Here is a 26964-nt window from a genome sequence, read left to right as displayed (position 1 = left end):
GAGGAGCCAGACACAGGCTTTCGCTTTCTTTATTCACCCACGACTGCATGTTTCTGTGTGACTGTCCTGTGGCAGCTGGGGATGGGGCGGCCCCCTGCAGCCTGCGGGAGGGTGTCCCTATCATGAGCATGCTGCCTGGGTTTCAGGGACCCACTCTGGTGGCCAGCATGGCATCCAGGATACCCCCCAAGTGTGCCACCTGCACCTGGCAGAAGCCGTGTTGCTCTAGCAAGCGCTGGTACTCGCCCGGGCTCCGCTCCTTGCCCCCCACCTGCACCAGCATGTTCAGCGACTGCAGCAGGGCGACCCGGGCCTCCCTCTTCTCTTCGTCCAGCAGTGTCTCCACCAGCAGCAGGCCGGCCCCTGAGGGGAGAGCAGAGAGCTGGAGTCTTGGCCAGCCAGGCAGGGATCCTTCAGGGGCCAGCAGGGCACACAGCGGGCAACTGGAGCTCAGAACAGTGAACAGAGGCTGCCGAGAAGCCCTGCCCAGGAGAGCCACGCAAGTAGGGGAGGGGAGAGAGATGGAGACTCCATGCAGGGCGGAGAGACAGGGAGAAGATTAGATTGAGAGATGGCTGGCTGGCTGGCTGCATGGCCTGGGCCTGTTCCCGTTCTCCTGGATGGATGGATGAACAGATGGTAGAAAGATGCATGGATGATGGATGGCAGATGGATGGATGGATGCATGCATGGACGAGAAGGATGGATGGATAAATGGGACATGATGGGTGGGTAGGTAGAGAGATGGACGGATGGATACATGGATGCAAGGATGAGAAGGATGGATGGATGAATAGATGCTGGGTGATGCATAGGCGGATGGATGGATAGATTGATGGATGGATGAATAGATAGATAATGCACACCGAGATAAATGGATGGATAGATGGAGGCATGGATGAGAAGGATGGATGAGTGAATACATGGTGGGTGATGGATAGGTGGATGGATGGATGGGTGCATGGGTGAGAAGGATGGATGGGTGAATAGATGGTAAATGATGGGTAGATGGATGGATGGGTGAGAAGGTGGGTGGGTGAATAGATGGTAGATGACGGATGGGTAGATGGATGGATGCATGGGTGAGAAGGATGGATGGATGAATAGATGATAGATGATGAATGGATGAGATGGATGGATGGATGGGTAGGTAGGTGGATGGATGGATGCATGGGTGAGAAGGATGGATGGGTGAATAGATGGTAGATGATGGGTAGATAGATGGATGGATGGATGCAGGGTGAGAAGGATACATGGGTGAATAGATGATGGATGATGGGTGGATGGATGGGTAGGTGGATGGATGGATGGATGCATGGGTGAGAAAGATGGATGAATTGATGGGTAGATGGACGGATGGATAGATAATAAATGATGGACAGAAGACGGATAGGTGACAGATGATTGTTACAAGGCCAGACACTGTGGCTCACGCCTGCCATGCTAGCACTTTGGGAGGGTAAGGTGGGGGGATGGTTTGAGCCCAGGAGTTTGAAACCAACCTGAGCAACGTAGTGTAGTTAGTCCCAGCTACTCAGGAGGCTAAGGTGGGGGGATGGCTTCAGCCCCGAAGGCAAGGCTGCCGGGAGCTGTGACTGTGCCACTGCATACCAGCCTGGGTCTCCGGGTGAGACCTTGTCTCAAAAACATAAGTGAGCAGATACATATGGCTGGGCGCAGTGGCTCAGGCCTGTAATCCAAGCACTTTGGGAGGCTGAGGTGGGTAGATCACGAGGTCAGGAGTTCTAGACCAGCCTAACCAATATGGTGAAACCCCATCTCTACTAAAAATACAAAAATTAGTAGAAACCCCGTCTCTACTAAAAATATAAAAAGTATGAGCATATGAGCGATGCCCTCAAAGCCTTTCTTTAATATCTAGGTGCTTTTATAGGAAGAACAACTCTCCTATCAATTGCAGTTGGTAAGATAACCTTTCTGAGGTTTCTTACGTGATAATGATGCTCGATTTCTATTAAGTGCACGAATCTGCTTCGTAACATCTAAATGCTTTAGAAAGTAGCTGTCATTTCCGTTGGGTGGGGTTGTTCTGGATCTGATCGGCTCCCCTTCATTATTTAAAACAGAGATTGTGGTCGAGCGCGGAGACTCAGGCCTGTCATCCCAGCACTTTGGGAGGCCGAAAGGGGAGGATCGCCTGAGGTCGGGAGTTCGAGACCAGCCTGGCCAACACGGAGAAACACCGTCTCTACTAAAAATACAAAATTAGCCGGGCGTGGTTACCGGTGCCTGTAATCCCAGGTACTCGGGAGGCTGAGGCAGGAGAATCACTTGAACCCGGGAGGCGGAGGTTGCAGTGAGCTGAGATGGCGCCATTGCACTCCAGCCTGGGCGAGACAGCGAGACTCTGCCTCAAAAAATAAATAAATGACACCGAGATTCTTCTGAGCCCGAATATCAGCCCCAAAGTGAGGTCTGGAATGACAGGCAGGCGGCCCTCCACCAATACGGTAGGAGGAAGGGCTGTTGCTGTTGCCTTTGGCGAGCAGGAATACCTGACAAGCAGGTCACGTGCCCGGGTCCCGCGTCGCACATTCCCGGGGCTCCCCGTCCCACATTCCCGGGTTCCGCGTCGCACATGCCCCTGGTTCTGCGTCCCACATGCCCCGGGTTCCCCTTCCCACATTCCCGGGGTTCCCCTTCCCGGGTTCCCCGTCCCACATGCCCCGGGTTTCTCATCCCATATTTCCGGGGTTCCGCATTTCACATTCCCCGGGTTCCGCGTCCCGCATTCACTGGGTCACCATCCCGCATTCCCCGGCTTTCCGTCCCACATGCCACGGGTTCCCCGTGTTCCCCGTCCCACATTCTCGGGGTTCCGCATCCCACGTTTCCTGGGTTCCCCTTCCTACATGCCCCCGGTTCCCCGTCCCACATTCCCAGGGTTCCGTGTCCCAAATGCCCCGGGTTCCCCTTCCCACGTTCCGCGGGTTCTCCATCCCACATTCCCGGGGGTCCCCGTCTCTCATTTCCTGGGTTCCCCTTCCCACATTCCCGGGATTCCGCGTCGCACACGCCCCTGGTTCTACGTCCCACATGCCCCGGGTTCCCCGTCCCAGATTCCCCGAGTTCCCTGTCCCGGATTTCCGGGGCTTCCGTCCCACATGCTCCGGGTTTCTCATCCCACATTTCCGGGGTTCCGCATTCCACATGCCCAGGGTTCAGAGTTCCACGTTCCCTGAGGTCCCCGTCTCACATGCCGCGGGTTCCGCGTCCGAAATTTCTGGGGTTCCCCTTCCCACATTATCCGGGTTCCCTGCCCCACATTCCCCGGGTTCCGTATCCCACATTCCCTGGATTCCCCTTCCCGCATTCCCCAGGTACCATGTCCCACATTCCCTGGGTTCCGCGTCCCGCATTCCCCGGGTTCCACGTGCCACATTCCCAGGGTTGCGCGTCCCACATTCCCGGGGTTCTCCTTCCCACATTCCCCGGGTTCCACGTCCCGCATTCACCGGGTTCCCCTTCCCGCATTCCCTGGGTTTCCGTCCCACATGCCACGGGTTCCCCGTGTTCCCCGTCCCACATTCCCGGGGTTCCGCATCCCACATTTCCTGGGTTCCCCTTCCTACATGCCCCCGGTTCCCCGTCCCACATTCCCAGGGTTCCGTGTCCCAAATGCCCGGGGTACCCCTTCCCGCGTTCCGCGGGTTCTCCATCCCACATTCCCGGGGCTCCCCGTCTCTCATTTCCCGGGTTCCCCTTCCCACATTCCCCGGGTTTCCGTCTTACATGCTCCGGGTTCCCCGTCCCACATTTCCCGGGTTCCCGTCCCACATTCCCCGGGTTCCCGTCCCACATTCCCTGGGTTTCCGTCCCACATGCCCCGGGTTTCTCATCCCACATTTCCCGGGTTCCCCGTCCCACATTCCCCGGGTTCCCCGTCCCACATTTCCGGGGTTCCGCATCCCACATGCCCCGGGGTTCCCCGTCCCACATTCCCCGGGTTCCGCATCCCACATGCCCCCGGTTCCACGTCCCGCATTCCTGTCGTTCCGCTTTCCACATTTTCTTGGCACGTGGCTAGTGAGGGCCCCCTTCCTGCAGTCCGGGAAGTAAAAACTGCGTGGCTGAAAGATCCTCTGTCTCAGGGCTGATTTTCTTTGCAGCACTGAGTATCTATTTCCAACACCGTCATCTCTGAAATTCATGGGTTAAAGCCTGAACCCCGAGGACCTCAGAGTGTTAGGATGTTTAAAGAGGTAATTCGGGTAAAATGAGGTCATCAATATGGGCTCTAATCTGATATGAATGTTGCTGCACCAGGAGAGGGATTAAGACCCAGACATGCTTCCTGCCTCCCAGATCCTCTAGGGATGGACGGACTTCTCCTTCAGCGTCTGTGTCTCCTCGTCTGTCTCTTAAAAGGACACGTGTCATTGCCTGTAGGGGCCTTCTTATACTGAGAACGACGTTGGAAGAGTTCATATTATGTGTTCACTTGACTGGAGCATGGGGTGCCTAGGTGTTCGATTGAACATTACTCTGGGGTATCTGTAAGGGTGGAAGGGAGGATCCTTCTGGCCTCCCCGAGGTCTGGGGGCTCCAGCATCCCTGGGCTTGTGGCCGCAGCACTCCACTCTGTGCCTCTGTCCCCACGTGGCCTTCTCAAGGGTCTGCTATAATGACCTCCTCTTGACTTAATTCCATCTGCAAAGATCCTATTTCTAAATTAGGTCCCAGTCAGAGGTATTTGGAGTTAGGACACTAGAAATATAAATTCCATTTGACCCAGGAATCCCATTACTGGGTATATACCCAAAGGACTATAAATCGTTCTAGTATAAGGACACATGCACGCGAATGTTCACTGCAGCACAGTTTACAATAGCAAAGACCTGGAACCAACCCAAATGCCCATTGATGGTAGACTGGACAGGGAAAATGTAGCACATATACACCATGGAATACTACGCAGCCATCAAAAAAGAGTTTGTATCCTTTGTAGGGACATGGACTAAGCTGGAAACCATCATCCTCAGCAAACTGACAAAAGAACAGAAAATCAAACACCACATGTTCTCACTCATAGGTGGGTGTTGAACAATGAGAACACATGGACACAGGGAGGGGAGCATCACACACTGGGGTATGTTGGGGGAAATAGGGGAGGGACAGTGGGGGGTGGGGACTTGGAAAGAGATAGCATGGGGAGAAATGCCAGATACAAGTAATGTGGAGGAAGGCAGCAAATCACACTGCTACGTGTGTACCTATGCAACTATCCTACATGTTCTTCACATGTACCCCCAAACCTAAAATGCAATAAAATTATATATATAATACATAATAAAAATTTTAGTATATATTATGTATTATATAATAATTAAATAATATATAATTATATATAACATATATATATAAAACATATATATATAATTAATGGTGGCCGGGGGCAGTGGCTCAAACCTGTAATCCCAGCACTTTGGGAAGCTGAGGCAGGTAGATTATTTGAGGTCAGGAGTTTGAGATCAGCCTGGTCCACATAACGAAGCCCCGTCTCTTCTAAAAACACAAAAATTCGCCAGGCATCATGGTGGGTGTCTAATCCCAGCTACTTGGGAGGCTGAGGTGAGAGAATTCCTGGAACCCGGGAGGCGGAGGCTGCAGTGAGCCGAGATGGCATCACTGCACTCCAGCCTGGCCTAGAGAGCAAAACTTCACCTCAAAAAGGAAAGAAGAGTGAATGGCATATGAATGAAGCCCTCAAAGCCTTTCTTTAATACTAGGTGCTTTTATAGGAAGAACAACTCTCTTATCAATTGCAGTTGGTAAGATAACCTTCCTGAGGTTTCTTACGTGATAATGATGCTCGATTTCTATTAAGTGCACGAATCTGCTTCGTAACATCTAAATGCTTTAGAAAGTAGCTGTCATTTCCGTTGGGTGGGGTTGTTCTGGATCTGATCGGCTCCCCTTCATTATTTAAAACAGAGATTGTGGTCGAGCGCGGAGACTCAGGCCTGTCATCCCAGCACTTTGGGAGGCCGAAAGGGGAGGATCGCCTGAGGTCGGGAGTTCGAGACCAGCCTGGCCAACACGGAGAGACCCCATCTCTACTAAAAATACAAAATTAGCCGGGCGTGGTGACGGGTGCCTGTAATCCCAGGTACTCGGGAGGCTGAGGCAGGAGAATCACTTGAACCCGGGAGGCGGAGGTTGCAGTGAGCTGAGATGGCGCCATTGCACTCCAGCCTGGGCGAGACAGCGAGACTCTGCCTCAAAAAATAAATACATGACACCGAGATTCTTCTGAGCCCGAATATCAGCCCCAAAGTGAGGTCTGGAATGACAGGCAGGCGGCCCTCCACCAATACGGTAGGAGGAAGGGCTGTTGCTGTTGCCTTTGGCGAGCAGGAATACCTGACAAGCAGGTCACGTGCCCGGGTCCCGCGTCGCACATTCCCGGGGTTCCCCTTCCCGTATTCCCCGGGTTCCCCGTCCCACATTCCCGGGTTCCGCGTCGCACATGCCCCTGGTTCTGCGTCCCACATGCCCCGGGTTTCCCTTCCCACATTTCCCGGGTTCCCCGTCCCGCATTCCCCGGGTTCCACGTGCCACATTCCCAGGGTTCGGCGTCCCACATTCCTCGGGTTCCGCGTCCCGCATTCACTGGGTCACCATCCCGCATTCCCCGGGTTCCCCTTCCCACATTCCCCGGCTTTCCGTCCCACATGCCACGGGTTCCCCGTGTTCCCCGTCCCACATTCTCGGGGTTCCGCATCCCACATTTCCTGGGTTCCCCGTCCCACATTCCCAGGGTTCCGTGTCCCAAATGCCCGGGGTTCCCCTTCCCGCGTTCCGCGGGTTCTCCATCCCACATTCCCGGGGCTCCCCGTCTCTCATTTCCCGGGTTCCCATTCCCCGGGTTTCCGTCTTACATGCTCCGGGTTCCCCGTGTACCCCGTCCCACATTCCCCGGGGCTCACCGTCCCACATTCCCCGGGTTCCCATCCCGCATTCCCGTGGCTCCCCGTCCCACATTCCCCGGGTTCCCCGTCCCACATTTCCCAGGTTCCGCATCCCACATGCCCCGGGTTCCCCGTCCCGCATTTCCCGGGTTCCCCGTCACACATTCCCGGGGCTCCCCTTCCCACATTCCCCGGGTTCCCATCCCACATTTCCGGGGTTCCCCGTCCCACATGCCCCAGGTTTCGCATCCAACATTTCCGGGCTTCTGCATTACACATGCCCCGGGTTCGGAGTCCCACATTCCGTGGAGTCCCCGTCTCACATGCCGCGGGTTCCGCGTCCGAAATTTCTGCGGTTCCCCTTCCCACATTCCCTGGGTTCCACATCCCACATTCCCGGGATTCCCCTTCCTGCATTCCCCGGGTTCTCCGTCCCGCATTTCTCCGGTTCCTGGTCCCACATTCCCCAGGGTTCCCCTTCGCACATGCGCCGGGTTCCCCATCCCAAATTCCCGGAGTTTCGCGTCCCACATGCCCCGGGTTCCCCTTCCCACATTCCCCAAGTTACCCGACCCACATTCCCAGTATTCCCCCGTTCCACATTCTCCGGGATTCCCCTTCCCACGTGCCCCGGGTTCCCTGTGTTCCCCTTCCCACATTCCCCGGGTTCCCGATCCCACATTCCCGGTGTTCCCCGTCCCACATTCCCGGTGTTTCCCGTCCCACATGCCCCAGGTTCCCCATCAGGTATTCTCCAGGGTTCCCCTTCCCACATGCCCCTGGTTCCGCGTCACACATACCCGGGGTTCCCCTTCCCGCATTCCCCGGGTTCCCCTTTCCACATGCCCCGGGTTCCCCGTCCCGCATTCCCCGTGTTCCGTTTCCCGCATTTCCCGGGCTCCCCTTCCCACATTCCCTGGGTTCCCGTCCCAGATTTCCAGGGTTCCTGGTCCCACATTTCCGGGGTTTCCCGTCCCACATGCCCCAGGTTTCGCATCCAACATTTCCGGGCTTCTGCATTACACATGCCCCGGGTTCGGAGTCCCACATTCCGTGGAGTCCCCGTCTCACATGCCGCGGGTTCCACGTCCGAAATTTCCGCGGTTCTCCTTCCCACATTCCCTGGGTTCCACATCCCACATTCCCGGGATTCCCCTTCCTGCATTCCCCGAGTTCTCCGTCCCGCATTTCCGGGGTTCCCCTTCCCGCATTTCTCCGGTTCCCCGTCCCACATTCCCCAGGGTTCCCCTTCGCACATGCGCCGGGTTCCCCATCCCAAATTCCCGGGGTTCCGCGTCCCACATGCCCCGGGTTCCCTGTCCCACATCCCCCGGTGTTCCCCTTCCCACATTCCCCAAGTTACCCGACCCACATTCCCGGTATTCCCCCGTTCCACATTCTCCGGGATTCCCCTTCCCACGTGCCCCGGGTTCCGCGTTCCACATTCCCCGGGTTCCCGATCACACATTCCCGGTGTTCCCCGTCCCACATTCCCGGTGTTCCCCGTCCCACATTCCCGGTGTTTCCCGTCCCACATTCCCGGTGTTCCCTGTCCCACATTCCCGGTGTTGGCCGTCCCACATTCACGGTGTTTCCCGTCCCACATGCCCCGGGTTCCTGTTCCCACATGCCCCAGGTTCCCCATCAGGTATTCTCCGGGGTTCCCCTTCCCGCATTCCCCGGGTTCCCCTTTCCACATGCCCCGGGTTCCCCGTCCCGCATTCCCCGTGTTCCCTTTCCCGCATTTCCCGGGCTCCCCTTCCCACATTCCCTGGGTTCCCGTCCCAGATTTCCAGGGTTCCTGGTCCCACATTTCCGGGGTTTCCCGTCCCACATGCCCAGGTTCCGCATCCAACATTTCCGGGCTTCTGCATTACAGATGCCCCGGATTCGGAGTCCCACGTTCCGTGGAGTCCCCGTCTCACATGCCGCGGGTTCCACGTCCGAAATTTCCGCGGTTCCCCTTCCCACATTCCCGGGATTCCCCTTCCTGCATTCCCCGAGTTCTCCGTCCCGCATTTCCGGGGTTCCGCATCTCACATTTCCGGGGTTCCCCGTCCCACATTCCCCAGGGTTCCCCTTCTCACATGCGCCGGGTTCCCCCCGTCCCACATTCCCCAGGGTTCCCCTTCTCACATGCGCCGGGTTCCCCCCGTCCCACATTCCCGGGGTTCCGCGTCCCACATCCCCCAGGTTACCTGACACACATTCCCGGTGTTCCCCCGTTCCACATTCTCCGGGATTCACCTTCCCACGTGTCCCGGGTTCCCTGTGTTCCCCTTCCCACATTCCCGGTGTTTCCCGTCCCACATTCACGGTGTTTCCCGTCCGACATGCCCCGGGTTCCAGGTCCCACATGCCCCAGGTTCCCCATCACGCATTCTCCGGCTTTCCGTGTCCCACATGCCTCGGGTTCCGCGTCCCACATTCTCCGGCTTTCCGTGTCCCACATGCCTCGGGTTCCGCGTCCCACATGCCTCGGGTTCCGCGTCCCACATGCCCTAGGTTCCCCATCACGCATTCTCCGGGGTTCCCCGTCCGGCATTCCCCGGGTTCCGCGTCCCACATGCCTCGGGTTCCGCGTCCCACATGCCTCGGGTTCCCCGTCCCACAGGTATATTTAGTAGAGATGGGGTTTCACCATCTTGGTCAGGATGATCTCTGTCTCTTGACCCCATGATCTGCCCGCCTCGGCCTCCCAAAGTGCTGGGAGTACAGGCACGAGCCACCGTACAGTCCCTTTAGAATTGAATGCTAGGAATAGGCCACTGGCCGTAGAATTGGCCACGCCGTTCTTCTCAATAAGACAAGGAGAAGTATCAGAGCAATGACATTTCCCTCTGGCTCCGGAGAGGCCCAGAGGCAGTCCACTTGCTACACAATTTCCTTAACAACACTTCAAGGTGGCTGAACGCTCGTAGCTCTTGCTTCTTTCACATATATATAAATACATTTTAATTCTGTGAATAAAGCACACGGTCTACGTATCGTAACGGAGGCGGTGAAAGGGAAGTATCCTCGGTCCCCAAAATCAAAAGCTAAAAAAACAAAGTCAAGCTGGGACGTGCTCAAGGGCAACCTGCTTCCATTCTGCGCACTCAGCCCTGCGGTCACTGGGGTAGACGGATGTCTCACGGCCGCCTTGGGAAACACTTGGCTGGGCATGCTGGCTGTCATCCCAGGACTTTGCGAGGCTGAGGCAGGCGGATCATGAGGTCAGGAGATCGAGACCACCCTGGCCAACATGGTGAAACCCCGTCTCTACTAAAAATACAAAAAATTGGCCATGCCTGTACTCCCAGCTACTTGGGAGGCTGAGGCAGGAGAATCACTTGAACCTGGGAGGCAGAGGTGCGGTGAGCCGAGATTCTGCTACTGCACTCCAACCTGGGCAACACAGCAAGACTCCATCTCAAAAAAAGAAATAAGAATGCACCATTTCTATCTCACCCACCTGTGAACCGGAAGCCCCCTCCCTGCCCCAGTTGTCCGTGCCTCTCAATGACTGTATTTCCTTTTTTTTTTTTTGCTCTTGTAGCACAGGCTGGAGTGCAAGGCACAGTCTCAGCTCTCTGCAACCTCCAACTTCTAGGTTCTAGTGATTCTCCTGCCTCAGCCTCCCCAGTAGCTGGGAGGATAGGTGCCCACCACCACGCCTGGCAAATTTTTTGTATTTTTAGTGGAAATGGGGTTTCACTATGTTGGCCAGACTGGTCTCGAACTCCTGACCTCAGGTGATACACCCAGCTCAGCCTCCCAAAGTGCTGGGATTACAGGTGTGAGCCACCGAGCCCGCCCCAATGTACTTCATACATATATTAATTGATGTCTCACATGTCCCTACAGTAATAAAACCATGCTCTGCCCTGACCACCAGGAACATGTATCATCAGGATCTCCTGAGGCTATGTCACGGGCATGCGTCCTTAAGTTTGGCAAAATAAACTTTCTACATTAACTGAGTCCTGTCTCAAATTGTCGGGGTTCAGCAAACCATCTCAGATGCAGTTTGAATATCTGCATGCTATTTATGCTAAATAAATAAAGACTAAAAGCATAAAAGAACGTTTAACACATTCAAAAGGGTAAAAGAAACACACAGTCATCATATGCATTTCAGAAAAACGCATCAGTGAAGAGCCAGTGCATCTTACCTACAAAGGCCTTTCCTAAGTAAGAATAGAAAACGGAAATAAACGAACGACACTTTGACCTGAGGCTTTGGAAAAGAAGAATCACAACGCTTTCCCATGGAAAACGCGCAAAAGAAAACCAAAAAGATCACAGCAAATGAGAAACAGAGATGAAAACGGTCTACACATACGCGAAATCACGGGGGAACACAGCCTGGCGCTGCTTTCTTTTCCCTGACCTTGTTGTTTTTACTTCACAGAGTCTCACGCTGTTGCCCAGGCTGGAGTGCAGAGGTTCGATCTCGGCTCACCGCAACCTCCGCCTCCAGGGTTCCAGCGATTCTCCTGCCTCAGCCTCCTGAGTAGCTGGGACTACAGCCGCTCGCAACCACACCCAGATGATTTTTAAGTTCATAGTAGACACGGGGCTTTATCAGGAGAGCCAGGCTGGTCTCGAACTCCTGACGTTAGGTGATATGCCCGCCTCGGCTTCCCAAAGTGCTGGGATGACAGACATGAACGGCTGGCCCTGGTGTTGCTTTGTCCTCTTCCTGTTATAAAATGTTCAATAGACACCATATTTCCCAGATGAAAAGCAGAACTTCACAACTACAGAGCAGACAGGAAACTATATAAAACAATTAGATACCCGCTATATTAATGTATTTATTTTTTCATAAAGTAAATGAACAAAACCAACAATTATGCCTCTGTTGGGTCTCAGAAAAGGACACCCTAAAATGAAGAGCTTATAAGCAGCCTCAGAAGCAAACCTTTCTCTCCGACCTTCTCCCACCCACCTGTCTCTCAGACCGATTTTGCCCCAAGGAAGCCATAGAAACTAGAATCCGTCTTTCCCAACGTGGGTCCTAGAAACCGAAACACCTGTACCTCAATGCCAGCCATAAACCCTAAAAACAGAACTCTAACTTTCCCTCCACCCTGAGGATATAAAAGCTGGCCATAAAGAAATTCCCTGGCCTGGCACGGTAGCTCACGTGTGTAATCGAAGCACTTTGGGAGGCTGAGGTGGGTGGATCACTTGAGGTCAGGAGTTCGAGACCAGCCTGGCAGACATGGAGAAATCCTGTCTCTACTAAAAATACAAAATTAGCCAGGCGTGGTGGCAGGTGCCTCTCATACCAGCTACTTGGGAGGCTGAGGCAGGAGAATCGCTTGAACCCGGGAGGCGAAGGTTACAGTGACCTGAGATGGCGCCACTGCACTCCAGTCTGGGTGACAGAGTGAGACTCTGGGGAAAAAAAATTAAGAGACTGCAAGAATTAAGACAAGGAAATTGAGCTGTTCAGAGCTCAAGTCCCCTCTCTGATCCAAGATAAACCGCAAACCCCCAATTACTGTCGAGATATCTTTTTAGGCAAACTTCTCTGATCTCCTCACCTCGGAAAATGGGGGAACAGGGAGTCATTAAGAGCAGGGAGGCACAGACTGGCTTTCCTGCTGCGTCTTTTAACTGTCACGTACCAGCATTTGCTTCTCAATCTGCGGGGTTGATTGATGGGTAAGACGAATGGTTACTTTAAAAAGCAGAGCATGTACCATCCAAAGGCGGATTTCTCCAGGGTAAATGGATGGTCTGTGTCGGCTTTATGCCGTCGCGTGGAGAAGAGAGAACTAACATTGTTTAAATGTACCTTGTTTTTGCTTAGAGAAGAAAAAACAAGTAGAGTGGAAGTGTCTGAAGAGAAACTGAATACATATGGGGAAATGTGATGATGGTTATTGATAGGTTATTCAATAAATTGTGTTTTGGAAGAAAAAAATATTACAAAAACTGCAAAAAAAAAAAATACACTGTGGGGGCGGGGGAAAGTCAACAAATGTCTCTACAGGAGGTGTAGAAATGAGTTGAACAGGGCACGTAGTTTCAGCAGAGATTCCCTGGGGTGGAAGTTAGGGATAAAGCCGTATCCACACCATAAATGGGAAAGAATGGGCCGGGCGCGGTGGCTCGCACCTGTAATCCTAGCACTTTGGGAGGCCAAGGTGGGCGGATCACCTGAGGTTGGGAGTTAGAGACCAGCCTGACAACCTCAATGGAGAAAGCCCATCTTTACTAAAAATACAACATTAGCCAGGAGTGGTGGCACATGCCCGTAATCCCCGCTACTCAGGAGGCTGAGGCAGGAGAATCGCTTGAACCCGGGAGGCGGAGGTTGTGGTGAGCGGACATGGTGCCATTGCACTCCAGCCTGGGCAACAAGAGTGAAACTCCATCTCAAGAAAAAAAAAGAATAAATAAATAAAAAGAAATGGGGAAGAATGAAAGCAAATACACAGGAAGCCACAGTTGCCCATGAAGGTTTCTAAATGAAACCCTCAAGACGGACAAAACTCATTGGTATTAGGCGGGGCGTGGTGGCTCACACCTGGAATCCCAGCACTTTGGGAGGCTGAGGCAGGCGGATCACGAGGTCAGGAGTTTGAGACCAGCCTGGACAACGTGGTGAAACGCTGTCTCTACTAAAAATACAAAAATCAGCTGAGCGTGCTGCTGAGTGCCTGTAATCCCAGCTACCAGGGAGGCTGAGGCAGGAGAATCGCTTGAACCCAGGAGGTGGAGGGTGCAGTGAGCCGATATCGCGCCACCGCACTGCAGCCTGGTGACACGGCGAGACTCTGTCTCAAAAATAAAAGTAAAAGAAAGAAATCATGAAGACTGAGCCGACTTTGAGTGCTGATGATAGGAAAGGGGCTGTTTCTATGTTACCGTGTAAGTACTGTAGAGTGTACACATGTAATATCTTGGTACCCCACCAGCCAGCCTCTGTAAACGGTGCCCTTTTATATGGATCAACAGGCAGTATTTTATGCACTCTGAGACGCAGTGGTGTAGAAGCAGAGACAACGGAATGGTCTTATGTTCACTTCCTGTGAACACGTTGCATTGCAGTGCATTTCCATTGCAGGAGAGGAGTGGGTAATCACGTGGCAAATGCAATTATGGAAACTCAATCTGCTACTCATGACGTAGTTGAACGTACGTATTTTTCCAGTGCTCGTTAAACCTGATGACAATCACTGTTTCAACGAGTAACTATGGCTGGCATCTAATACACTGATAACAATCCTTCGTGTCTACATTGAATTTTCCCTTTGAGAGGACAAATAACCCTGGTATATTCTTTCTAGGATACCTACATTTAACATACTTGATAGCTGCCATCTATATGTAACATTCTCCACAACTATCACCTACATGGAACGTTCCCGACAACTATCACCTACATGGAACATTCCCGACAACTATCACCTACATGAAACGTTCTCGGCGACAACTATCACCTACATGGAACTTTCCCGACAACTGTCACCTACATGAAACGTTCTCGGCGACAACTATCACCTACATGGAAGTTTCCCGACAACTGTCACCTACATGGAACTTTCCCGACAACTGTCACCTACATGGAACATTCCCGACAACTATCACCTACATGAAACGTTCTCGGCGACAACTATCACCTACATGAAACGTTCTCGGCGACAACTATCACCTACATGGAACTTTCCCGACAACTGTCACCTACATGAAATGTTCTCGGCGACAACTATCACCTACATGGAAGTTTCCCGACAACTGTCACCTACATGGAACTTTCCCGACAACTGTCACCTACATGAAACGTTCTCGGCGACAACTGTCACCTACATGGAACTTTCCCGACAACGATCACCTACATGAAACGTTCTCGGCGACAACTATCACCTACATGGAACTTTCCCGACAACTGTCACCTACATGGAACTTTCCCGACAACTGTCACCTACATGGAACTTTCCCGACAACTGTCACCTACATGGAACTTTCCCGACAACTGTCACCTACATGAAACGTTCTCGGCGACAACTGTCACCTACGTGGAACTTTCCCGACAACTGTCGCCTACGTGGAACTTTCCCGACAACTGTCGCCTACGTGGAACTTTCCCGACAACTGTCGCCTACGTGGAACTTTCCCGACAACTGTCGCCTACGTGGAACGTTCCCGACAACTGTCGCCTACGTGGAACGTTCCCGACAACTGTCGCCTACGTGGAACGTTCCCGACAACTGTCGCCTACGTGGAACGTTACCGACAACTGTCGCCTACGTGGAACGTTCCCGACAACTGTCGCCTACGTGGAACGTTCCCGACAACTGTCGCCTACGTGGAACGTTCCCGACAACTGTCGCCTACGTGGAACGTTCCCGACAACTGTCGCCTACGTGGAACGTTCCCGACAACTGTCGCCTACGTGGAACGTTCCCGACAACTGTCGCCTACGTGGAACGTTCCCGACAACTGTCGCCTACGTGGAACGTTCTCTAGAACTATGGCCTAAATGGAACGTTCTCTAGAACTATGGCCTACATGGAACGTTCTCTAGAACTATGGCCTACATGAAACATTCCCGACAAGTATCACCTACATGGAACGTTCCCGACAACTATCACCTACATGGAACGTTCCCGACAACTATCACCTACATGGAAGGTTCTCGACAACTATCACCTACGTGGAACGTTCCCGACAACTATCAGCTCCATGGATCTTTCCCGACAACTATCACCTACTTGGAACGTTCCCGACAACTATCACCCACATGGAATGTTCCCGAGAACTATCACATACATGGAAGGTTCCCGACAACTATCTTTCCCGACAACTATCACCTACATGGAACTTTCCCGACAACTATCACCTACATGAAACGTTCCCGACAACTATCACATACATGGAACTTTCCCGACAACTATCACCTACATGGAACTTTCCCGACAACTATCACCTACATGGAACGTACCCGACAACTATCACCTACATGGAACATTCCCGACAACTATCACCTACATGGAACGTTCCCGACAACTATCATCTACATGGAACGTTCCCAACAACTATCACCTACATGAAACGTTCTCGAAGACAACTATCACCTACATGGAACGTTCCCGACAACTATCATCTACATGGAACGTTCCCGACAACTATCATCTACATGGAACGTTCCCAACAACTATCACCTACATGAAACGTTCTCAAAGACAACTATCACCTACATGGAACGTTCCCGACAACTATCACATACATGGAACTTTCCCGACAACTATCACCTACATGGAACGTTCCCGACAACTATCACCTACATGGAACGTTCCCGACAACTATCACCTACATGGAAGGTTCTTGACAACTATCACCTACGTGGAACGTTCCCGACAACTATCAGCTCCGTGGATCTTTCCCGACAACTATCACCTACTTGGAACGTTCCCGACAACTATCACCCACATGGAATGTTCCCGAGAACTATCACATACATGGAAGGTTCCCGACAACTATCTTTCCCGACAACTATCACCTACATGGAACTTTCCCGACAACTATCACCTACATGAAACGTTCCCGACAACTATCACATACATGGAACTTTCCCGACAACTATCACCTACATGGAACTTTCCCGACAACTATCGCCTACATGAAACGTTCCCGACAACTGTCGCCTACATGAAACGTTCCCAACAACTGTCGCCTACATGAAACGTTCCCGACAAGTATCGCCTACATGAAACGTTCCCGACAAGTATCGCCTACATGAAACGTTCCCGACAAGTATCGCCTACATGAAACGTTCCCGACAAGTATCGCCTACATGAAACGTTCCCGACAAGTATCGCCTACATGGAACGTTCCCGACAACTATCACCTACATGGAACATTCCCGACAACTATCACCTACATGGAACGTTCCCGACAACTATCACCTACATGGAACGTTCCCAACAACTATCACCTATATGGAACGTTCTCGAAGACAACTATCAGCTACATGAAACGTTCTCGAAGACAACTATCACCTACATGAAACGTTCCCGACAACTATCACATACATGGAACTTTCCCGACAACTATCACCTACATGGAACTTTCCCGACAACTATCACATACATGGAACTTTCCCGACAACTATCACCTACATGGAACTTTCCCGACAACTGTCACCTACATGGAACGTTCCCGACAACTATCACCTACATGGAACGTTCCCGACAACTATCACCTACATGAAACGTTCTCTACAACTATCACCTACATGAAACATTCTCTAGAACTATGGCCTACATGAAACGTTCCCGACAACTATCACCTACATGAAACGTTCCCGACAACTATCACCTACATGAAACGTTCCCGACAACTATCACCTACATGGAACTTTCCCGACAACTATCACCTACATGAAACATTCCCGACAAGTATCGCCTACATGAAACATTCCCGACAACTATCGCCTACATGAAACGTTCCCGACAACTGTCGCCTACATGAAACGTTCCCGACAACTGTCGCCTACATGAAACGTTCCCGACAACTATCGCCTACATGAAACGTTCCCGACAACTATCGCCTACATGAAACGTTCCCGACAACTGTCGCCTACATGAAACGTTCCCGACAACTGTCGCCTACATGAAACGTTCCCGACAAGTATCGCCTACATGAAACGTTCCCGACAACTGTCGCCTACATGAAACGTTCCCGACAAGTATCGCCTACATGAAACGTTCCCGACAAGTATCGCCTACATGAAACGTTCCCGACAAGTATCGCCTACATGAAACGTTCCCGACAACTATCGCCTACATGAAACGTTCTCGACAGCTATCGCGTACATGTAACATTCTCGACAGGTATCGCCTGCATGGAACATTCTCGACAGCTGTCGCCTGCATGGAACATTCTCGACAGCTGTCATCTACATGTAACATTCTTGATAACTGTCATCTACATGTAACATTCTTGATAAGTATCATCTACATGTAACATTCTTGATAAGTATCATCTACATGTAACATTCTTGATAACTAACATCTACATTTAACATCCTTGATATCTATCGTCTACATGTAACATCCTTGATATCTATCATCTACATTTAACATTCTTGATAACTATCATCTACATTTAACATTCTTCATAACTATCATCTACATTTAACATTCTTGATAACTATCATCTACATTTAACATTCTTGATATCTATCATCTACATGTAACATTCTTGATAACTAACATCTACATTTAACATCCTTGATATCTATCATCTACATGTAACATCCTTGATATCTATCATCTACATTTAACATTCTTGATAACTATATCTACATTTAACATTCTAGATAACTATCATCTACATGTAACGTTCTTCATAAGTATCATCTACGTTTAACATTCTTCATAAGTATCATCTACATTTAACATTCTTGATAACTATCATCTACATTTAACATTCTTGATATCTATCATCTACATGTAACATTCTTGATAACTAACATCTACATTTAACATCCTTGATATCTATCATCTACATGTAACATCCTTGATATCTATCATCTACATTTAACATTCTTGATAACTATCAACCCAACTCAGAACATACTGTGAACGAAGAGACTTCTTTGAGTTTTTCCATTAAGAGAAAAAAGACAAAACAACCCGGACATGGCATGTATCTTGTAACCGGTAGCCTCATCCAAACACCCTGATACTTTGGCTAATAGACACACAGTGAGTGTAGCAGTTGCCTGATGTGTATCTCTCAACACAGGAGGAACGTGTTAAACCTTTACTGAAATCCGAATCGCTACTGGATAGCACACTCAAAACACGTTTCACAGCTCACAGTCTATACACGATAGTTTCACCGGATGTGAAGACATGTTTAGAAACAAAATAATAAAGAAGTGACCCGAAGTTACCTAAGTTGAGAAACTCAAACCAAACCAGCCACGTTCACAGAGAGGCACTCCCATACCTACAACACCTCCATCACTGCGTCTTTAAAGGGACATCAGAGGGAAATAAAGAATTTCTTATATAAAGAATCTACGATGGCTGGATGCGGTGACTCATGCCTGTAATCCCACCATTTTGGAAAGCTGAGGTGGGTGGATCATTTGAGGTCAGGAGTTCAAGACCAGCCTGACCAACATGGTGAAAACACATCTCTACAAAAAAATACAAAAATTAGCCGGGCGTGGTGGTGGTGCCTATAATTCCAAGCACTCGGGAGGCTGATACAGGAGAGTTGCTTCAATCTAGGAGGCGGAGGTTGCAGTGAGCTGAGATCACGCCACTGCACTCCAGCATGGCTGCCTGATGGATCCCAAGAGCAAAACTCCATCTCAAATAAAATAAAACATAACAAATTTAAGGGTCTCACAGGAAAGGAATCTTAAGGATTAGAAGATATGTTGGGAGATATGTGTCCCTTTTTTTTTTTGAGAGGTTGTCTTGTGCTGTCACTCAGGCTGGGCTGGAGTGCAGTGGCTCGATCTTGGCTCACTGTAACCTCCCCTCCCTGGTTCAAGCAATTCTCCTGCCTCAGCCTCCCAAGTAGCTGGGATTGCAGGCGACTGCCACCTAGCCTGGTTGATTTTTTTGTAGAGATGGGATTTTGCCATGTTGGCCAGGCTGTTCTCGAACTCCTGACCTCAAGGGATCTCTCTCCTCTTCTGGAACTTTGTTTTCAATAGCTCATGCCTGGCAGGAAATACAGACACTGTCTACAGACACTCTTCATCCATGATTTAATGACTGTAGCAGAAGGGACTGAGTCAAAGGTCAGCAGGTGCACTGCACACAGATCAAACACGGAGCTGAGGTTCCTGAACTGTGAGTGTGAGACCCAATCTAGATGCTGAAGTAAAGCATAGTATCCCAGTGACTAGAGAAGCTAGGCGGGAGGATCGCTTGAGGCCAGGAGTTCAAGACCAGCCTGGGCAACACGGCGAGATCCTGTCTCTACAAAGTATTTAATAATTAGCTGGGTGTGGTGGTGCACATCTGAACCCTCAGCTACTGGGAGGTGAAGCAGGAGGATCACTTGAGGCCAGCAGTTCAAGACCAGCCTGGGCAACATAGCCAGACCCTGTCTCTACAAATAAAATTATAAAAACCAGGTGGGCATCGTGGCACACACCTGTTGCACCAGCTACATGGGAAACCGAGGTAGGAGGATCATTTGAGGCTGGGAGGTCGAGGCTGCAGTGAGCAAATGATGCCACTGCACTCCAGCTTGGGTGACGGAGCAAGACCGTTTATAAAAAAACAAACAAAAAAAAAAAACAAAAAAGCAATTCCTCGTCTACTCATCAATAAATTAAATAATGAACAGTTGATATGTTGAAGTTTTTTTCTGCTTGTAATTGGAGCTACTGTAAAAACTGGAGTGTTTGTTTCCTGGCAACAGGACTTCCCGGCACGTCGTGCAATTGACGGACCTTGTGCACAGATACTCTCTACTGTCATTTCTTAACAGGAACATGCATCGGGTGGTGGACAAACTAGAAATAACGGTAACGGAAATAATCCACGAATGTTTATCCCCGACCACTAAAGATTTTTTTTTTTTCCCGAGATGGAGTCTTACTCAGGCGCCCAGGCTGCACATGCCCCGGGTTCGGAGTCCCACATTCCCTGGGGTCCCGTCTCACAAGCCATGGGTTCCGCGTCCGAAATTTCTGGGGTTCCCCTTCCCATATTCCCGGGATTCCCTTTCCCGCATTCCCCGGGTTCCGCATTCCCCACGTTCCCCTTCCCACATTCCACGAGTTCCCCGTCCCACATTCCCCGGGTTCCGCATCCCACATTTCCGGGGTTCCCTTCCCACATTCCCCCGGGTTCCCCGTCTCACATTTCCGGGGTTCCGCATTCCACATGCCCTGGTTCGGAGTCCCACATTCCCTGGGGTCCCGTCTCACATGCCGTGGGTTCCCCGTCCGAAATTTCTGGGGTTCCCCTTCCCACATGCCCCGGGTTCCCCGTGTTTCCTGTCCCGCATTCCCGGGGTTCCCCTTCCCACATGCCCCGGGTTCCCTGCCCCACATGCTCTGGGTTCCCCGTGTTTCCCGTCCCACATTCCCGGTGTTCCCAGTCCTACACCCCCCCGGGTTCCCCGTCCCGCATTCCCGGGGTTCCCCTTCCCACATGCCCCGGGTTCCCTGCCCCACATGCTCTGGGTTCCCCGTGTTTCCCGTCCCACATTCCCGGTGTTCCCAGTCCTACACCCCCCCGGGTTCCCCGTCCCGCATTCCCGGGGTTCCCCTTCCCACATGCCCCGGGTTCCCTGCCCCACATGCTCTGGGGTCCCCGTGTTCCCGTCCCACATTCCCGGTGTTCCCAGTCCTACATCCCCCCGGGTTCCCCGTCCCACATTCCCGGTGTTCCCAGTCCTACACCCCCCCGGGTTCCCCGTCCCGCATTCCCGGGGTTCCCCTTCCCACATGCCCCGGGTTCCCTGCCCCACATGCTCTGGGTTCCCCGTGTTTCCCGTCCCACATTCCCGGTGTTCCCAGTCCTACACCCCCCCGGGTTCCCCGTCCCGCATTCCCGGGGTTCCCCTTCCCACATGCCCCGGGTTCCCTGCCCCACATGCTCTGGGTTCCCCGTGTTTCCCGTCCCGCATTCCCGGCGTTCCCAGTCCTACACCCCCCCGGGTTCCCCGTCCCGCATTCCCGGGGTTCCCCTTCCCACATGCCCCGGGTTCCCTGCCCCACATGCTCTGGGTTCCCCGTGTTTCCCGTCCCACATTCCCGGTGTTCCCAGTCCTACACCCCCCCGGGTTCCCCGTCCCGCATTCCCGGGGTTCCCCTTCCCACATGCCCCGGGTTCCCTGCCCCACATGCTCTGGGTTCCCCGTGTTCCCAGTCCTACATCCCCCCGGGTTCCCCGTCCCGCATTCCCGGTGTTCCCAGTCCGACATCCCCACGGGTTCCCCGTCCCGCATTCCCGGTGTTCCCAGTCCTACATCCCCCCGGGTTCCCCGTCCCGCATTCCCGGTGTTCCCAGTCCGACATCCCCCCCGGTTCCCCGTCCCGCATTCCCGGTGTTCCCAGTCCTACATCCCCCCGGGTTCCCCGTCCCACATTCCCGGTGTTCCCAGTCCTACATCCCCCCGGGTTCCCCGTCCCACATTCCCGGTGTTCCCAGTCCTACACCCCCCTGGGTTCCCCGTCCGGCATTCCCAGTCCTACATCCCCCCGGGTTCCCCGTCCCACATTCCCTAGGTTCCGCATCCCACATGCCCCGGGTTCCCCATCCCACTCCGTGCGTTGCTCAGTGACTGTTGTCTGCAGCACGAGCTGCTGGCTGTGCCGAGACCCCTCCTAACTCCTGCCTCCTCCCTCCTCCCTCCCGCCAGGCCCTCCTGCACAGCAGGCACCACACACACTCCTGGAGCCCCGAGTGGCTGTCACAGCAGGCTTGCCCCCCCATGCACCCAGCCCTGCCTCCGGCCTGGGGTTAGGAAAACCAGGCATGGCAGGGCTGTTCTTGCTAGGGCGTCCCAGGTAAATCCTTCAGCATGGAGCCAGAGGCGGGAGGTCTACGCGGTCCTGCAGGGAGAGCTGATGGGAAGGATGCATGGAGCATCACACCCTGAGCACCTCTGTCCTGCAGACACAGGGAGCACCGTCCCCAGAGCACCGGTGTCCAGCAGATGCAGGGAGCACCACTGCCCAGCAGACACAGGGAGTACTGTCCTCAGAGCACTGGTGTCCAGCAGACACGGGGAACACCGTCCCCAGAGCACGGCTGCCCAGCAGACACAGGGAGTACCGTCCTCAGAGCACTGGTGTTCAGCAGACATGGGGAACACCATCCCCAGAGCACGGCTGCCCAGCAGACACAGGGAGCACTGTCCATAGAGCACCGATGTCCAGCAGATGCACGGAGCACCACTGTCCAGCAGACACAGGGAGCACTGTCCATAGAGCACCGATGTCCAACGGATGCAGGGAGCACCACTGCCCAGCAGACAAAAGGAGCCCCGTCCCCAGAGCACCTGTGCCCAGCACATTCAGGGAGCACCGTTCCCAGAGCCACTATCCCCTACATGGAACATTCTTGACAACTATCATCTACACTGCACTCCAGCCTTGGTGCCTGATGTATCCTAAAAGCAAAACTCCATCTCAAATAAAATAAAACAAATTTAACGGTCTCACAGGAAAGGAATCTTAAAGATTAGAAGATATGTTGGGAGATACGTGTCCCCCCACCCTTTTTTTTTGACAAGTTGTCTTGTGCTGTCACTCAGGCTGGGCTGCGGTGGAGTGGCTCGATCTTGGCTCACTGCAACCTCCCCTCCCTGGTTCAAGCGATTCTCCTGACTCAGCCTCCCGAATAGCTGGGATTACAGGCACCTGCCACCACATCCAGCTAATACTTTTATTTTTGGTAGAGACAGGGTTTCACTGTCTTGGCAAGGCTGGTCTCAAACTCCTGATCTCAGGTGATCCTCCTGCCTCAGCCTCCCAAAGTGCTGGGATTAGTGAGCCACGGTGCCCAGCCAATTGTGTTTCTTTAAAAACTAGAAAGGTACCCAGAAACCTTGGGGGGAAGAGGGGCATGGAGGTGCCCAGCACCTCTGCCCGCAGGCCTGGCTGACGTTGGATGCTGCCGAGTTATGGCTCGGGAGGTGTCTCCTCTCAATCCGTGCGGGCACCTGCGGCCGCGACCTGGAAGTTCTCCCCTCACTCTAACCTGGGGCTGCCCTGTTGCAGCTCTTGTGTGGTTTCCTTCTGTGGCCTCGGTGCCGTGGACGCCCGTGGTCACGGAGGTCAGCCGTTACCCTTCCCCCCACCCCCCACCTGGCCCAGTACCTACACCCAGGATAGCTTCACACAGCCGCCCACCTGGTGGTTCTTTTGTATTTATTATTATTATTATGTTCTTGTTTATTTGAGGTGGAGTTTTGCTCATATCCCAGGCTGGAGTGCACTGGTCTGATCTCGGCTCACTGCGACCTCCGCCTCCCTCCTGGGTTCAAGTGATTCTTCTGCTTCAGTCTCCCGAGTCGCTGGGATTACAGGTGCCCACCACCACACCCAGCTAAGTTTTTTGTATTTTTTGTTTTTTAAGATGCGGTTTCACCATGTTGGTCAGGCTGGTCTTGAACTCCCGACCTCAGGTGATCCACCTGCCATGGCCTCCAAAGTGCTGGGATTACAGGCGTCAGCCACCGTGCCCGGCCGAGTTTTTTGTATTTTTACTAGAGATGGGGTTTCTCCATGTTGGTCAGGTTGGTTTTGAACTCTCGACCTCAGGTGATCCGCCCACCTCGGCCTCCCAAAGTGCTGGGATTACAGGTGTGAGCCACCGTGCCCGGTCACGTCTACCTGTTTAGAGATGCCTTCGTGTCTCTGTGTACCCACACACACACATCCACAGGCATACCCACGGACGCAGACAGACACACATGCATCACATGCCACAAACAGGCACCCACAGACACGCACGGACACGCAGAGATACACCCGCAGACAGGGACATGCAGACGGAGACAAAATGCAGAGATGGGCACCCACAGACGTGGACATGCAGAGACTCACTGACAGGTACCCACACGCAGACAGATGCAGGCACACACACACACACACATGTACAGAGATGCAGAAACACACACAGACACACAAACGCGGATGCAGCAGTCACATATGCACACCCACAGCCACACACCATGCACACAGATGCAGACACACACACAGGCACACACATACACGCAGCAGTCACATATGCACAGGCACCTATGACACACACCACACAGCACAGACATGCCATGCACACACACATGTGCAGACGCAGACACAGAGACAGAGTATCACGCACAGACACACAAGGTCATACCACACAGAGACACACATACACACACACCACACATACAAGGACATAGCACACAGAGACACACAAGCACAGCACAGTCAGCTATGCACACAGACACCCAGAGACACACAGCGTGGAAACGCACACGCAGAAACACGCATGCACGCACGCCGCCCCGCGTGCTCTCTGGAAGGCGGTGAGGCAGCAGGGCAAACGCTGGGAAGCCTCACCGGCAGCGAATCGGACCTGAGCCGCCTGCGGCCCGGCGGGTTGGAAGTGTGCGGCCAGCTCGATGGTTTCGGGGAGGTCGAACACGGTCACCTGCAGATGCGGGTTCTCCCGGACCAGCTCTTGGGCCAGCGCGCCGCGGAAGCAAATGCCTGCTGTGCGGCCGGGTCGTCCCGGCGCCGATGGAACCCTGACCACCCTCCAAAGCTCTATCGAGCAGAAGTAACGTTCACGCAATGGCCGGTGCCACAGCAGCCATTCTGGGCCACGTGTGGGGACACAGACTTGGAGGGAAATCCTTCCAGCCCGGGGTGGGGGTCTGTACTCCTCCCTTCTCCTTCCTGCCATGGGGATGCAGACACCATGGCCAGGGACGGTGGCTCACGCCTGTCATCCCAGCACTTTGGGAGGCCGAGGCGGGTGGATCACCAGGTCAAGACATCGAGACCAGCCTGCCCAAAAATTAGCCGGTTGTGGTGGCAGGTGCCTGTAATCCCAGCTACTCGGGAGGCTGAGGAGGAGAACTGCTTGAACCCTGGAGGTGGAGGTTGCAGTGAGCCGAGATTGCACCACTGCACTCCAGTCCGGGCAACCAGAGCGAAACTCCGTGTCTAAATAAATAAATAAATAAAATAAAATAAAATAAAAATAAAGCAAAGCAGTCTTACCATAATTATTCTTTCAATAAAACTGGAAAGAGAAAAATTATGTTTCAAAGCCTGTCGTCACACCTGCTGTTACATTCTGGTCTTGTCTAGCGGTTTTTGGTTTTTATTATTTTCTCCAGTTTGTATTCAATTCTAATTCTTCTGGCTACAAGCCTTCAAAGTAATGTTTTCAGGTTTTTTTCCTTTTTCTTTTTGCCATTTGTTCTAACTGAAAACCACTGAAACCTAAGCTGTGCTTTCTCATAGCTCTATGAATGAAAAACTAGATGTTTCAACGGGGGATGGCTGGAAGCCCTCCAAAATAAAGACCGGGAACAAACCAGTCTTCTCCCCTCCAGTGCTCTCCGCCATGTGATTAGGCTTCCAGAAGAAGCAGACACCCACTGCCTAGGCGCCTAGCACCCACAATCAAATCTCCCCCACCCAGGGTTCCAAAAAACACTTCCCACAGGCCACCTGCAAAGCCAACTTTCAGCCACTAGGACCCACTCCATCCCTAGAAGACTGAAGTCCCTCTTTTCTCCCACATCACTAGGAGTCCTGGGTCACTCTGCCCCCTCCCCTCATCCCTAGGGGTCCCGGGTCACTCCCCTGCCCCTTCGCTATGGGTCCTGGGTCACTCTCACCCCCTATCCCTAGGGGTTCCAAGTCAGTCTCCCGTCCCCCACTCATACAGGTCCAGGTCGCTCTCCCCTCCCTCATCCCTAGGGGTCTCTCTCCTCCTCCATCCCTAGGGGTCCCGGGTCACTCTCCCCTCCCCTATCCGTAGGGGTCCCGGGTCACTCTCCCCGCCCCCATCCCTAGGGGTCCCGGGTCACTCTCCCCTCCCCCATCCCTAGGGGTCCCGGGTCACTCTCCCCTCCCCTATCCCTAGGGGTCCCGGTAACTCTCCCCTCCCCCATCCCTAGGAGTCCCGGGTCGCTCTCCCCTCCTCCATCCTTGGGGGTCCCGGGTCGCTCTCCCCTCCCCCATCCCTAGGGGTCCCGGGTCGCTCTCCCCTCCCCCATCCCTAGGGGTCCCGGGTCGCTCTCCCCTCCCCCATCCCTAGGGGTCCCGGGTCACTCTCCCCTCCCCCATCCCTAGAGGTCCTGAGTCGCTGGGCCCGGCTGGTTCGGCCCCTCCGTCCCCGTCCCCCCGCCCCGCCCAGGCCCAGGCCGCACCGCGTTGCTGAGGATCTCCTGGCGGCGTGGAGAGGCGCTGGCCAGCACCACGCGTTTGTGCAGCAGCTTCCCGATAACCGGGAACAGCACCATGGCGTCCACGCCGGGAGCCGGGAGGCCGCAGACTTCAGCCCGGAGCCGCCGGCGTGAGCGGCGCGGATCCGGAAATACC

The 26964-nt window shown here is 53.1% G+C and overlaps 1 protein-coding gene and 1 long non-coding RNA gene across 7 annotated transcripts in view; one reads left to right on the top strand and one right to left on the bottom strand.

Annotated features, from left to right (window-relative positions):
• LOC128930730 (uncharacterized) overlaps positions 1-2407 on the top strand; it is a 7987-nt gene extending 5580 nt beyond the window's left edge. The window contains exons 3-5 of one of the 4 annotated variants that reach the window (XR_013531659.1): positions 335-499; positions 1883-1924; positions 2088-2407. This is a non-coding gene — a long non-coding RNA (uncharacterized LOC128930730). Of the gene's footprint in view, positions 1-334; positions 504-1882; positions 1925-2087 lie in introns of all 4 variants that reach the window. The other 3 variants (XR_013531658.1, XR_013531656.1, XR_013531660.1) reach the window with 3 other exon arrangements.
• On the bottom strand, positions 16-26964 carry LOC118150588 (putative bifunctional dTTP/UTP pyrophosphatase/methyltransferase protein). Of its 3 annotated transcripts, XM_078363533.1 has the most exons (3): positions 26793-26964; positions 24967-25575; positions 16-363 (listed from the first exon to the last, which is right to left on the bottom strand). In XM_078363533.1, exons 2-3 carry the CDS (start codon positions 25310-25312, stop codon positions 143-145), a joined length of 567 nt encoding a protein of 188 aa, XP_078219659.1. In that variant the 5' UTR covers positions 25313-25575; positions 26793-26964; the 3' UTR covers positions 16-142. The 3 variants fall into 3 exon arrangements, 2 of the variants coding, with proteins under 2 accessions (XP_078219659.1, XP_078219658.1); XR_013531655.1 differs by lacking the exon at positions 24967-25575; XM_078363532.1 differs by having other exon boundaries at positions 16-25575.

The sequence above is a fragment of the Callithrix jacchus genome, chromosome X, assembly GCF_049354715.1.
Source record: "Callithrix jacchus isolate 240 chromosome X, calJac240_pri, whole genome shotgun sequence".
NCBI lineage: Eukaryota > Metazoa > Chordata > Mammalia > Primates > Cebidae > Callithrix > Callithrix jacchus.
This window is presented reverse-complemented; position numbering and strand designations above follow the sequence as displayed.

What these genes read in the sequence shown, in the direction of transcription:
- LOC118150588 (XM_078363532.1), bottom strand. Translation starts at nt 8,790, where the DNA reads ATGTTGGATGCGGAACCTGGGCATGTGGGACGGGAAACCCCGGAAATG.